At 38.0% G+C, this 14996-nt stretch overlaps 1 protein-coding gene across 6 annotated transcripts in view; it reads left to right on the top strand.

The window, feature by feature from the left end:
- LOC125452474 (bcl-2-associated transcription factor 1-like) overlaps positions 1 to 14996 on the top strand; it is a 72438-nt gene that overhangs the window by 36032 nt on the left and 21410 nt on the right. For all 6 annotated transcript variants that reach the window (XM_048530938.1, XM_048530935.1, XM_048530937.1 and 3 more), the window contains 3 exons: positions 5732 to 5904; positions 12421 to 12526; positions 12789 to 12873. In XM_048530938.1, coding sequence (XP_048386895.1) covers positions 5732 to 5904; positions 12421 to 12526; positions 12789 to 12873 — 364 coding nt within the window. The remainder of the gene's footprint in view (positions 1 to 5731; positions 5905 to 12420; positions 12527 to 12788; positions 12874 to 14996) is intronic.

The following is a 14996-nucleotide window of genomic DNA, read 5'->3' as shown; positions in this document are numbered from 1 at the left end:
AGAATCTGCATTTGTCTTTAAAAATAAAATGAATACTTTTATTCTGTGCCTTTTTTTACGAAAGTCAATAACAAGGAAATTTTAGTAAACCTTGTCTTTTTAAAAAAAAAACTGGTTAGGCCTCAATTGAAGTTTGTGTCCAATTCTAAGCCCTGTACTTTAGGAAAGATGTAAAGGCTCTGCACAGGGACAGTGTGGTTGACTCTTCACTGTGAAGTGCTGTAACAAGTTACTGTGTTCAAGGGCAATTAGGAATGGGCAACAAATACTAGCCCTTTCTAGTCAGTGATATGAACATCCCATGAAATAATAAAGGGGATTTCATGGAATTCTGCCAGTGTTGGCAGATTTTTATTTGGAAAAACTACAGACCAAGGAGAGCCAGTGGATGTTACCTACCTAGACTTCAAGAAGGCCTTTGTTAAGGTGCCCCACAGGAGGTTGCTGAGTAAGGTAAGGGCCCATGATGTTAGAGGCAAGGTGCTAGCATGGATAGAAGGTTGGCTGCCTGGCAGAAAGCAGAGTGTGGGGATAAAAGGGTCTTAGGATGGCAGCGGGTGACCTAGATGAAGGGACTGTGGTATTCTGGCTGAGCTTGCAGACGATACAAAGAGGTGGAGGGACAGGTAGTATTGAGGAGGTGGCGAGGCTGCAGAAGGATTTGGACAGGTTAGGAGAATGAGCAAAGAAGTGACAGGTGGAGTACAGTGTGGGAAAGTGTGAGTCATGCACTTTAGTAAGAAGAATAAAAGCATGGACTATTTTCTAAAATGGGGAGAAAATTCAGAAGGCTGAAGTGCAGAGAGATTTGGGAGTTCTAGTCCAGGATTCTCTCGGTAAACTGGCAGGTTAGGTCAGTAGTCAGGAAGGCAAATGCAATATTGGCATTTATTTTGAGAGGACTTGAATATAAAACCAGGGTTGTACTACTGAGGCTTTATATGGCTCTGGTCAGGCCACGTTTGGAGTATTGCATGCAGTTTTGGGCCCCATATCTCAGGAAGGATATACTGGTCCTGGAGCGGGTTCAGAGGAGGTTTGTGAGAATGGTCTCAGGAGTGGAAAGCTTAACCAATGAGGAACATTTGAAGACTCTGGGACCATATTCATCGAAGTTTAGAAGGATGAGGGGTGGATCTAATTGAAACTGTCAATGCTGAATGGCCTGGACAAAGTGGATGTTGGGAAGATGCTTCCGTTGGTAGGAGAGTCCAGTTCCTGAGGGCTCAGCCTTAGAGTAAAGGGAAGACATTTTAGAATGGAGATCAGGAGAAACTTCTTCAGCCAGAGAGTGGTGAATCTATGGAATTCACTGCCACAGAAGGCTGTGGAGGCCAGGTCATTGAGTACGTTTAAGACTTGATTATCAAGGGTTATGGGGAGGAAGCAGGAGAATGGGGTTGAGGAACTTATCAGCCATGATTGAATGGCGGAGCACACTCGATGGGCTGAAAGGAGCAGAAATTAGGCCGATGTCTTGTGGTCTTATGTTCTTAGAAGTTGGGATTGCTGTTAGGGCAGAAAGGGTTTTCAATGTAATAAAGGGTTTTGATAGTGTACTTGTGAGGAAACTGTTGGTACAGTTAGGAAGGGCAGTAGCCAGAGGGCAGAGATTTAAGGCAATTGTCAAAAAACCAGCGTGGTTTTTAAATCTATCACCTGAAAGGCGGGCAACAAATTCACCTATAATTTTTAAAAAGTGATTGAACACATCCCTCAAAGGATTAATTTGTAGGGCAATGGGATTTGGGCAACAAACTTTTTGTGGTATTCTGTTGAGAATGAGAGATGTTAGTAGAGCCTTTCCAAGTATGGGAGTAATAATCAACCTCTGAACAATTTGAGTTTTATAGGTAGTTCACAGTTGTTCATAAGATAATATGTTTGGTCCAATAGTTCCCAAAACAAGAAAAAGTTGTTGTCTGCCTTTGGCAAGAAATTAAGTTTCAGGTCAGAGGAGATGGTGAAGGTTGGTACTTTGAGGAGTAAAGGACTCTGTGGCTGGAGCAGTCAATAAAATCTGCAATATAACATGGCATATAATTGTAGTATTTTCGGGAGACATTTTCTGTTGGTTCCTTGCTGCGTATTGTGGAGCAATTACAGTTAACAATCTGAGTTGCTTCCCTCAAGTATTTTTGAGTCATTTACATGACTCCTCCAAGAACCTTACATAGATAAGCTGCAGAGCTGGGCTGAGAGGTGGCAAATGGAGTTTAATGCAGACAAGTGTGAGGTGATGCACTTTGGTAAGAGTAACCGGAAGGCAAAGTACAGGGCTAATGGTAAGATTCTTAGCAGTGTAGATGAGCAGAGAGATCTCGGTGTCCATGCACACAGATCCTTGAAAGTTGCCACCCAGGTTGACAGGGCTGTTAAGAAGGCATACAGTGTTTTAGCTTTTATTAATAGAGGGATCGAGTTCCGGAACCAAGAGGTTATGGTGAAACTGTATAAAACTCTGGTGCGGCCGCACTTGGAGTATTGTGTACAGTTCTGGTCACTGCATTATAAGAAGGATGTGGAAGCTTTGGAAAGGGTGAAGAGGAGATTTACTCGGATGTTGCCTGGTATGGAGGGAAGGTCTTATGAGGAAAGGCTGAGGGACTTGAGGCTGTTTTCATTAGAGAGAAGGAGGTTGAGAGGTGACTTAATTGAAACATATAAAATAATCAGAGGGTTAGATAGAGTGGCTAGGGAGAGCCTTTTTCCTAGGATGGTGATGGCGAGCACGAGGGGGCATAGCTTTAAATTAAAGGGTGAAAGATATAGGACAGATGCCAGAGGTAGTTTCTTTACTCAGAGTAGTAAGGGAATGGAACGCTTTGCCTGCAACGGTAGTAGATTCGCCAACTTTAGGTACCTAAAGTCGTCATTGGACAAGCATATGGACGTACTTGGAATAGTGTAGGTTAGATGGGCTTGAGATCGGTATGACAGGTCGGCACAGCATCGAGGGCCGAAGGGCCTGTACTGTGCTGTTATGTTCTATGACTCCTCCAAGAACCTAACACTAAATAGGAATCTAGTTCTCTAGCTGCTCTGCTCTTCCCACGCCCTGAAAACCTGGAATGTGCAACAGTCTAATTTGTCCCACAAATGAAATGAAAACAAAATGTTTTTTCATTGTATCAGAAATAGTAGGAACTACAGATGCTGGAGAATCCGAGATCGCTGGGTGAACATAGCAGGCTAAGCAGCATCAGAGGAGCAGGTAAGCTGAAGTTTTGGGCCAAGAACAGTCTAAGCCCGAAACGTCAGCTTTCCTGCTCCTATGATGCTGCTTAGCCTGTTATGTTCACCCAGCTATACACCTTGCTATGTATTTTTTTCATTCTTTGAATGTGGCCCATGTTGAATTACAGCAGTATTGACTATCTTTGGCTAGTTCCTGTTCCCAAGTTCTTAACTAAGCAATCAGCCCCAGGAGCATGCTCTGCCATTCTAGGTCATGGTTGATCATCTACCGCAACCCTATATTCTCACAATATCCCCAAATCTCTTGATGTCATGCGGTAACCAGAAATCTATTAATCTTTGACTTGAGCTTAATGGCTGAGCTTCCACAGCCGTCTGGGGTAGAAAATTCCAAAGACTCGCCACACTCTGAAAGAAGAATGTTCTTCCTCATTTCAGTCTCCAATGAATAGCCTTTAATTCTGAGATTGTCCCCTGGTTTTAGACCCTTGGCCGGGGGAGCAACATTTCTGTGTCCACTTTGTCCACATCTTTAAGAATTTTGTACATTTCTATGATTTTGCCTCTCATTCTTCTAAACTCCATAGAATACAGACCCAGTCTCTTCAATCTGTCCGCAAAGGGCAGCCTCACTATCGTAGAAATCCATCTGGTGAATGTTTGTTATGCTTCCTTAATGGCAGTTATATCTTGCCTTAGGCAAAAGGAATCCGAACTGCACACAGTGTTCCATGTGTCATCTCGCCAGTGTTGCACGTCAAGATTTCTTGGCTCTTGTCTTCAAACCTATTGCAATAAAGGCTTACTGCTAATCTTTGGAATTGCTTTCTGCCCCCATATGGTAGCTTTTAGTGAGCTATGATAAAGGACTCCCAAGTCCCTTTGTGCATCAACACATAGTATATTTTCATGAATGGAGAAAAATTACAACGTTGCTGCTCTTTCTTACAAAGTGAGTAACTTTACAGTTATTCACAATATATTTCATCAGTTGTGTTCTTCCCCATTCATTTAGCCTGTTCAAGTCTCCCTGAAAGTTTTGTGTATCTTCTTCACAATACTCATTCCCACCACGGTTTGTATCATCAGCTATCTTAGAAATATGACACTTGGCCCCAAGTTCAGATCATCGATATGGATCATGAGCAGCTGGAGCCCAAGCACTCACCTTTGCGGTACACCACCAGTCACAGCCTGCCAACCTGAGAGGATGATCCATTTATTCTGACTCTGCTTTCTGCCAATTCTCATTCTATGCTAATATATTACCCCAATCCCATTAACTTTAATATTATTTAATCATTTCCTTTGTGGGGCAATATCCGATATCTCCTGAATATCCGAGTACACCACAGCCCCTGGTTCCTCCTTATCAATTTGCTGCTAACATTCTTAAAAACTTTATCAGATTTCCCAAACGTGATGTCCTCATCATAAGTCAGTGTGGCCTCTGTCCAAGCAGATAATTTAATTCCTTAATATCCAGTAATCCCATTCTTTTTCATAGATTCTAGTATTTTGCCTATTAACCAACATCAGGCTAACATCTGTGATGCCTGGTTTCTCTATCCCTTCCTTTCTTAAACACTGTTTCAATTTTAACTTTCCAATCTGTAGTCACCACTGCAGAGTTAATGGAATTTTGAAAATGATCACCAATGCTATTATGCTACCTCTGTAGCTATCTCTTCCAACATCTATCTCTTCTAGGATGAAGGTCATTGGATCCCAGCAACTTTTCAACTTTCAGTCCCATTAATTTTCCCACACCACTTTTTTTTTAATAATTTTCTCCACACTGTTCTCTAGACTGTAGTGTGATAGAATTTACCATGAAGCTTGGTCAAGATGGAATTCAGTTAAAACTTGGTTAAATCTAAATAAGTGTGGTTTTGAAGGTGTGAGGAGGAAGTTGACTGTGCTGGATTTGACTCAGAATATAACTCTGTTTCTCACTCCACAAATCATACCAGATCTGCTGAGTTTCTCCAAAATTCTCTGTTTTTATGTCACTATTCCCCTGTTGCCCTGGGGCTATTAAGAGTCATCTCTGTGGCGTGGCATTGGAGTTGTAGAAAACCACAGATTAGATTTCTTTTTGGATTGCTCCACCCACAGCTCTTTTCACCCCTCAGTCTAATTACGCTCGTCATCTTCTCTGATCTGAAGCTGAGCTTCCAATTTCTACCTTCTGCTAAAGCTATTTCCAAAAAAAAACTTGATCATCGTTTTTTTAGGTGACAAGATATTATGGGATTGGAAGATTCCCTTCCTGAAAGACATTACAGATCCAGTTGAGTTTTCATAGCCATTCAATTGTTCTCATAGTCATGGCCCCTAAGTTATTATATCAACGAGTTCAACTTTGCAACAATGGGTGATAGAATTTGAATTTACAATCTCAGAATTGTTAGCCTTATACCAACCTCACAAGGCTGCTGTATTTAAATGAGGAAGATGATGTATTATTTGGTACCTATCTGAGTATGGAATGTACAGAAGTCTTTAAAATGTAGTTTATCTTTCTTTCTAGACCTGGGAGTTCTTTGACAACTGAGCGACTGCTTTCCTGTGCTCTTGTCCATTCCAGCAAGAAAGAGCAAGGATTCCGATCTATCTTTGATCATCTTAAGTTGCCTCAGTTTTGCAGAAGTTCTTCAGAGTCATTTATTCAGCATATCGTGGCCCTGGTTCATCATGTTAAAGGTAAGTTGGTGCCTGGATAGATATGACATTGTAAAAAGTATGCTAGAAGCAATTTAATGTTCTGTTTGATAATCTGTCTCAATTCTGAATCATCCTAAGCGTATTATAACTTGATTTATGCTGCCATACTTAGCAGCTTTGCTATCGCTGTTCAGTTTAATTAGATATGCAGGTAAGCAGCTACTCCTTGCAAGGAGGAAACAAGTCACTTTCACTTTGTTCTTCCATTTTGTTCAGAAGAAATATTTCTAAAGAAAGTACGGAGATGTAGAAATGAAATCCCAATTCTAAATAATTTTGAGCACAGTGACAGTGGTCACTTCACATTACCATGGTAATATTTGCTCATTTTATTCAGAGTTTTAGGGTCACCTATTAAAGTGGGAGCATGTTGTATGCCATTTCTCTTCAGAGTGTTGAAACTAAAAAGTTTTCAGTTTCTGCATTAAATCTCTATAAATGAAATTGTTGACACAATAAAACTTGTTTCCATGTATCTGGACATCTTCATTAACTCCATCCAAGTGCTGAAGGCTAATATGAGGATTTATTATACATGTTGCAAGGTTACTCTCTATGTTTGGCCGGGATATCATAGCCAATCTTCATGCATTTGAGCATGTGAACTTCTAACAGGCTTTCTTAGCTAGTGATTTAAAGATGGAATCTTGGTTACTATTTTACCACCTGCTCCTTCCTAACTGGGGCTTTTAAGGTTAGTTGCAGCACTCCTAAAGATCTTTATGCTGTCAGCTATGTTTTAAACTGCTGAATCATCAGAGGAGCTTAAATATTTTCAATTTTTGGTTCCAAAGTTTGACTAATAGTACATCTGAATATTTCCTGTACTAAACCAACAATAGAGCTAAGCTTTGGCAGTGTGCTTGTTCTTTCTGTATTTTAATTGGCCTGTCAAAACGGACTTCCTTAGCTGGATACAACAATTTTGAGTTGGTCAGTAATGCTTTGTAGCTCTTCATCTGCAAAAAGTTGTTTGAACATTTAAAGTGCTTCATTATTTGTGGAGAGAGGCATAAATCAGCTTTTTATACAATGAGGTTCAAAACTTGTGATAACAATATTGATGTTTTAAACTGGGGACCTTAGTAATTTGAAGTACTGTCTTTTAGTTAGTGATGTCTAGACTTGAATGCATTGACTTGAAGTATTCAGCATTTATTTCTTCAACGTGTCAGCTAGCATCATAGTTGGGCCGTTACTCTTCCAAGGATATAGATAAGTTTTCAGATTTTTGTAAATGTTTGCTTTTACTTTCAGAGAGGAATTAGTCAGAAAAGGCAAAGTTTAACATTGAAGCCAAGAACTTGATTTGAACAGTGCACCCTTTGTTGGAATAAATTGGGGCAGAGGCCTTTCTGGCATGGTCGATTTTCATATGCAGCATTTTCAGGCATTCTGAGGAACTAACCATCATCACCTTTAATATCTATTGTTTCAATTTATTTGTTTTGAAATGGCATACTTTTTTTTAAACTTCAAGGAAATCAACATTGTGCAGCATAAATTCAAGATGAAGCTCAATATTTTAAGATAGCATTGGGAACTATTAAGTGCAGTGATTTTAAGTTATCCAGTCTTTAAAATCTTTGCTAAAGATAATAGCAATGGATATTTCAGTTGCACATTAGCTATGATGGCAAAAAAAGTTACTTGTTTACCAAAAGAAATTGCTGCAGTGGAAATTGAAAATGTCATTTTATGTGACTTGTTGACACAGGAACTTAGATTAAACTTGTAAGTCTTGATATGGTAGAAACCAAGTAACAATGGTGTAATGTGAATCTGCTACATCTGCCCTCTCTGGTGGATCTAAAAGATCTCATGGAAACGTGTGTAAAAACTCCATGGGCCAACCAATCTGCTGGCCAATATTTATTCCTCAACTTGTATTACCTGTTACAAATGATCTGTTTCCATCTTCTGTTTCCGGAAGCTTGTTTTGTTTTGCGATATAGTAGTGTCATTGTATAGGTAGCCCATTGACTGTGTAGTTCTTTGGGACACAGATGATGAAAGTAACATACAGATGGAACTTTGTCAGCATAGATGCAAATTCTAGCACAAATGATGCCTTAAAGTGATGCTTGTAAACTAGTGTAGATAATTTACACCAAACAAAATAGGTATATAAAAAATGTACGTAAGCATTCTAACATGTGTATCATTGGAAATAAACCTCTTCAACATCTTTTCAGTGTAAACTTGAGACAATTCAGTTTTTTTAAAAATTAAATTCTTTTTAAGTTCAAATCTATTGACCTCCAGCTTACAGAATCTCTAAGCTGTAATGTTCAGTTCCTCATTCTTTGCAGGAAAATGACTTGCAATGAAAATTTGTGCTTCAGATAAAATTGAAACTTTTGATTTGAAGTGCCCTGAACAGTGTGCTGTCATAATTTGGCAAGAGCATAGTATTTCAAAATGTTGTATTCATGGATTTGCTAAATATAATTTCAGATATACTGAGAATATGTATACTCTAGATACATTGCTTTAATTCATAATAATTAAGTGATGTTTGTGTTCCTTAAACTGATGCTAATTTGTAATCTGAATAACTAAAGGAACCGAATAGCTCAGGTAACCTCATTAAATAACACCCATTAAAGTCCAGAGGATAGATATAATCTAGTATGGTGGTTTATCTGATTAATAATTCCAACATCCAACAGTGTTAGAACAGAACAGAATGTGGTTTACACTGCATTGGAATGCTTAATGCTGATACAGGTTGTCAATAGCCATGTCATTCTCATGTTAAGAAATTACAGGGACTATTTTTAAACAGAAAGTTTAGTCAGGAAACTCAAATATTTGTTGTATTGATATGAATTTAACTGTGATTTTGTGTTCTTAAGTCCTTCCTATTTGGCCATTATTCTTGTTGAAAGCTTGATTGGTTTATGGGGTGGTGTCTTTGAGGGCACAGGAATGACTGTCAGTGGCTAATGAGTAAGTGTAGCTGACATCAGATGATGTCTGCATTTGTAATACTAAGTTTTGTTTGCTAAGTTTTTTCATCAGTAGGAAATAGTTTTGTATGACATGTATAATTTGGAGCACTGTTTCTGTTTGTTTTCTGGATCGGGGATTATTAGTAATTTATAATTTTGCATGTCACCGAACTGTTTCTCTCTAATTTTGGCAAACGTGAGTATATTTGAAAGGGCTATCTGCATACAAGATTCATTCGATGTTAATTGATTTCAAGCGTGGTGCCATTTGTAAACACATTTACATTTCTTTACATTTGTAGCCAATTAAAGAAACTCAAGATAAGGAGAGGCTTTTCACAGATTTAGCCAATATCTTGATTAAAACTGACAATTGCTTAGTTGGATGACCCTTAATTCTCTACCATTGTTAAAGGAGTGAATATTTATGTGGAAGGGTCTGGGTGCTACTCTTGGTATCCCTTAAAGAGTATTATGCTTACATTTTTCACACAATTCTAGAAATATTTTTTTCTTGGCCCAATGATAAATTAAGTTTGTGTTGTTTCATCTACTAGGTAAATCTTCATTCACAATGTTCTAGAAGCTATTGTATAGCAGGTTATAAGAACTGAAAATTTAACTTGATACATCTCATGCTTTTTGCAAAAAAACGGTAAGTTCCTGTGAGGTACTTTGTATGCAATACACAATATCTGGGCACCTCTTTTAAAGAGGTATATTTATTGAAGTCCTACAATATGAGATCTTAAGTTTTAATTTCTTCTAAAAGTGTTCCATTGATATTTAACTTAGCTTATTATTAAATATCACTTTAGCCTGTTAGGGCTTTATCTGTAACATTGATCTACGGTTATCTAAGGTTTTTGCCTAATATTTTATGTAGTCTATAGACGGAATAAATAAAATACATAACTGCATATTCAACATTTTGTGCCACATTATAGATTGAACATTGTTCTTTATAGGTTATTGTGAATAATAGAATAAGAATATCTTTGTGCTCACTTCTGTTGAAATATTTTTAGATTTCTGAACATTTTCTTGGTTATGCATGGCGACTGTGACCTGAACAGTGTGCATCTATATCCAGCATTTTGTGATTCAGTAGTGTTTTGAAAATGATTAGGTGGTCCATATTGGCATCTAACACTAAATTAAAATTCTCAATTTAATGGTTATATTAATGCAGAAAAATTACTTTGAATAATTTGCTTATCACTCACTAGCTTTTAATTGGGCATAAAAATATTTTGCATAGTAGATACCCATCAAGTTTTAGATTTGTCACCTTAAAACGACTCAAGTTTGACTCTTCACTGCAGTATTGATAGTTTTTGGGTAATCAATTGCTTTTGTAATTACATATTTAACTGGTGCTGTAAACACACATAGCTGAAATGACAAAGAACACATGACAAACACATAATTCAATTTCTAATTTTAAAAAATCATCAGCTCTGATGATTTCAGTATAGTTATAATTGATTCTTGGAAGAAATAGGTTTAAGGTAAAAGCAATCAACTATCTTTTTAAAATTCACAGCTACCACATGGAATTTTGTGAACACTAAGTTTGTAGGTAATTTCTTTCACGAAAATAAAATGCGAGTAAGAGAAGTTCAAAGTACTGTACTTACAATTTTCAAATTTTATCAAAGCGCTTCTAGCATTTTAAATTTGAAGATCGTAGCTTGGTAGTTAGCATGCTACAGCTGTTAGTTAGCTTTGACCCATGTTATAATTTTGATGAGAAGGATTGTGTATCTTTTGGAGAGAACTGTTGTGAACCCTGATCACATGAATGAACATGTGCTTTGTGGTAGATTAAGCAAAAACTGACTTTAACTCAATCTGTGTGTCCAGGGCAAAGCCTTTTTAACTTGGATATGGGAGTCTAACTTTCCCAGGGTTGAGATGGTGATGGAAGAGAAAAAAATGCATATATTTTGAAATAGCCAGCAGGTAGCATTTTTCTTTTGGAATATACTTTTGTTTATAGATTTACAAAACATGACAATGTTAATTCTTGAGCACTTATAGAGATCTTCCATAAAATCTGTTTAACACTGACACTACTAGCTCATGGACAGAAGGGAAAAGGGAGAAAAAATCTCCCATCTTCCTCTCTGTTTATTCTCTTTATTAGTTTTGTAGTAATGCTTGGTTGACTGTTGGACACTTAAGAGTAATTTCTTCGTGTATAAATAGTTCAAGTTCTGAGAATTCCATAATTTGACACAGTTTTGTATCAAATACAATTTGATTTAGTCACTTTGTATGTACATAAATGTAATTGTGTTATCTAATGCTTTTTATAACTTTGCTGTTTATGAACATCATGTTTGACAAACTGTAAACCTGCAGATATTCAGAGTAAACTTGGACCCTAGAGTTTCCCCATCATTATCAATATTAATAGTCAGATGAATATGTGTACATGAAATTGATTCATTAGAATTTTTTGAATCCACCAATGTTTAGTCACCATGATCATTTTCTAGTGAAATAGTTATGAAAATAAAATAAAATAAAATACATTAATATGTTAGTGCACCAATACACTGTTACAGGTACAGTTCTTGTGCTGAGCTAAAAGCCCAGTGATGTTTTCTTTTTCATTGCAACTAGGTCATGGCAATCCTGGGATGTGTTCATGTATTGAAATTCCAAGTCCCATGTTAAAAAATATAATAACGGTTGAAAGATACAGATGCAAAAAACACAGGCAAAGTTGAAGCTTCTGTCTTCCTGGAAAAAAGGCTTATAACTGAATTGCTAACAACAAAATTCCTCTGCACTCCTTGTTGGGTTTCATGGAATTATGATCGAGGCACTACTGTTGTAGTGACCCATTGAAGTGTTTATGGTTGGTTGTGAGGCAGTTTCTGGATTTCGGGCGGTAAGTTTTCCCATAGATATTGTACTTGTCATTTTATTAACCATTTTTTTCCATAGCCAAGTTTGGGACAATTGAGTAATTTTTCTTGAGATTGAGAGAGCGATATATTGTTGATCAAATTGAAAAGGTCTTAATGGCATTGCTAACTTAAATCATTCAGGAGTGGGGAAATTTTTTTTTAAAAGATACTGCAAACAAATAGTCCATCCAACTCCAGAATATGCTTTCAGCTGTGTTTGGTTATAATCCTGGAGTCATTACTTCAAACTAATATACAGTGTGGATAAGGAGAATGTACCTGCAATGTAAATAACTGTTTTGTTCACTGAAAATTCAAAATGCTTGAGTGTCACATCTCATGCAATGCAGCAGTTGTAACTTATATTTGCTGTTGCACTTTTCAGAGTTTGAAAATTGTATGGCCTTAGGTGTATGAACATGGTTGGATTGACCACATTGAGTCTAACTGTATAGCTAAGAATGTAATCTTGCAGCCATTACATTTACTGCATGATTCCATCTATCTCTTACTTTTGCCAGGTTTCTTGAATATATAAACTAACATATATCTTCTCAAGAAAGGAGCATCTAATGGGAAAATAAACTAACCGATCTGTATTTCTCCTCTAAAACCAACAGAGCACTATTTCAAGTCAACAGGAATGACCCTAAATGAGCGCTTTACTATGTATCAGAAGACAACAGAAGAACACGGAGCTAGGCAAAAAAGTCCTGAAATCCACAGGTATACGGTTCATTGTACTAAAATTGTAAAGTTCATAGGTATTTTTAATGGCAAGTGCTAATTGTTCTGTTATCCAATGAAAAGTTGTTTAACTTTCAAAATGTGCAATTTAAACTTTTGGGAGTAATCACCTTAAAAGGTGCTAATTTTATTGCTTAGAATAAGGGAGGAAGTTGGATGGATGTGATGATATGAAAGGGTGATACAGCTTAATTTTCACCGCAATACTAAAGTCTCCCAATTTGTCATTGTTGTTTTTTAGGAGAATTGATATTTCTCCCAGCTCTCTAAGAAAACATACGCGCATCGCAGAGGAAGATGCAAGTTCCAAAGAAGATAACCGAAAGGTGAGCAACTTTATTGTGGACTTTGAGTTTTATCAATTAACTACTTTAAGATGCTCTGATATTTTTTAATGTACTTTTATTTGAAAAATCAATGTATTGTATTAAGCATGGTTGCAACTGGAACTCAAAAAATACGTTTCACAGGTCGAGGCAACTTTCCTAATCCTGTCACATTACTTATCTCTCCAACCCATTACTTGATGGTGTACTGCTCATTTGTGTTGATATAATTTGATTACTGACATTTTGAAGACAGTACTACGTACTCTAATGGTGAGCACGGGACCACTATTGATTGTTGTTCCCCTTCACTAATGCCCTTTTAGGGAAGGAAATTTGCAGTCCCTACCTTGTCTGGCCTGTAGGTTATTCCAGACTGATGGCAATGTGGTTGAGTCTTAATAGCTACTCAGTCTACAATATGTAAAGGAAGGAATAAAATTGGACAGAACGCTTAACATTGACATGGGCAGTGAAAACAAGAACAGCAAACATAGAAGACCTGTCAATGCTGCACTGTTCTCCTTACCAAAATCTGGGGCTTGTGTCTAAATTAGGAGAGCTGTTCCACCGATTGTCAAGCAATAGCTTGACATTGCCATAGTCATAGTCATGGAATCATCTCCAATCAAAATGCGAAACAGGAACATCACCATCCCTGGATATGTCTTTTCCCACTGTCAGAGTAGACCAAGAAGAACTGACAGCATAACGGTATACGGTATGGAAGAAGTTGTCTATTCTGACATTGGGTACCCTTGAGATGCTGTGGGCCAACAACACAGGCAGAGTTGTACTCCAGCATAATCTTTTCGTTTACCATATAGTTCGCTCTTGAATTGGATCTTCCAAAATGCATCACTGCGCATTTGCCTGGATTGAACTCCATAATCTGGAGCCTTAAGGCAAAGCATGTCTGTCACTCAACCATTACCGTCAAGCAAGGCGATCAACCTGATTCACTGGGAATGCAGCTGACATGCTAGGAGCAGCACCATGCGTAACTAAAAGTGAGGTGTCAACCTGATGAAACCACAGCACAGCAGCAAACAGCATGGGCAGCAAGTGATCCCACAACCAGCAGATCAGATCTAAACTCTGCAGTCCTGCCACATCCAGTCATCTGTGGTGGTGGACAGTTAACTCACTGACGGAAGAGACCAACACACCAGTTCAGAAGATAAAGCTGAAACATTCACAGCAGTCTTTAGCCAGAAGGGCCAAACAGAGATCTATCTTGGCCTCCTCCAGTGCTACTCAGCATACTGATACCAGTCTTCAGCCGATTCAATTCAATCTAGGTGATATACAGAAATTGTTGGAAGCGCTGGATACTGCAAAAGCTCTGGGCCCTGAAAACATTCTAGTGATAGTACTGAAGGCTTGTGCTCCATAACTTGGTACTCCCTAAAACCAAACAGTTCCAATACAGTTACAACACTGACATCTATCTGACAATGTGGAAAATTGCTCAGGTACATCCTGCACATACACAGCAAGACAAATCCAACTCAACTACTGCTTTGTCAGTCTACTCTCAAGCATCAGTAAACTGATGGAAGGTGTCAGCAACAGTGCTATCAAGCAGCTCCTGCTTGGCAATAACCAGATCACTGAAGCCCACTCTGGGTTCTAAGAGGGTCAATCATCTCCTTACCTCATTACAGACTTGGTTCAAACATGGAAAAATCTACCGAATTCGAGAAGTGAGATGAGAATGACAGCCCTTGACATTGAAGCTGCATTTGACACAGTGTGGCATCAAGAAGCCTTAGCAAAACCAGAATTAATGGAAATAAGAGGGGAAACACTCTTCTGGTTGGAGTCGTAACTGGGTACATAGGAGATGGTTGCAATTGTTGAAAACCAGTTATCTGAACTCTAGATCATCTCTGCAGGAGTTCCTCAGGCTATCTCCTAGGTTCAGCTGTCTTCAGCCAGTTCATCAGCGACCTTCCCTTTTTAAGCGTCAGAAGTGGTAATGTTCGCCAATGATTGTGTAATGTTCAGCACCATTCACAACTCCTCAGATACATGTTCAAATACAACAAAATCTAGATAATATCCAGGTTTGGGTTGACAAGTGACAAATCATTTTCATGTCTCACAAATGCCTGGCAATG

This window comes from Stegostoma tigrinum, chromosome 4, assembly GCF_030684315.1.
Source record: "Stegostoma tigrinum isolate sSteTig4 chromosome 4, sSteTig4.hap1, whole genome shotgun sequence".
Lineage (NCBI taxonomy): Eukaryota > Metazoa > Chordata > Chondrichthyes > Orectolobiformes > Stegostomatidae > Stegostoma > Stegostoma tigrinum.
This window is presented reverse-complemented; position numbering and strand designations above follow the sequence as displayed.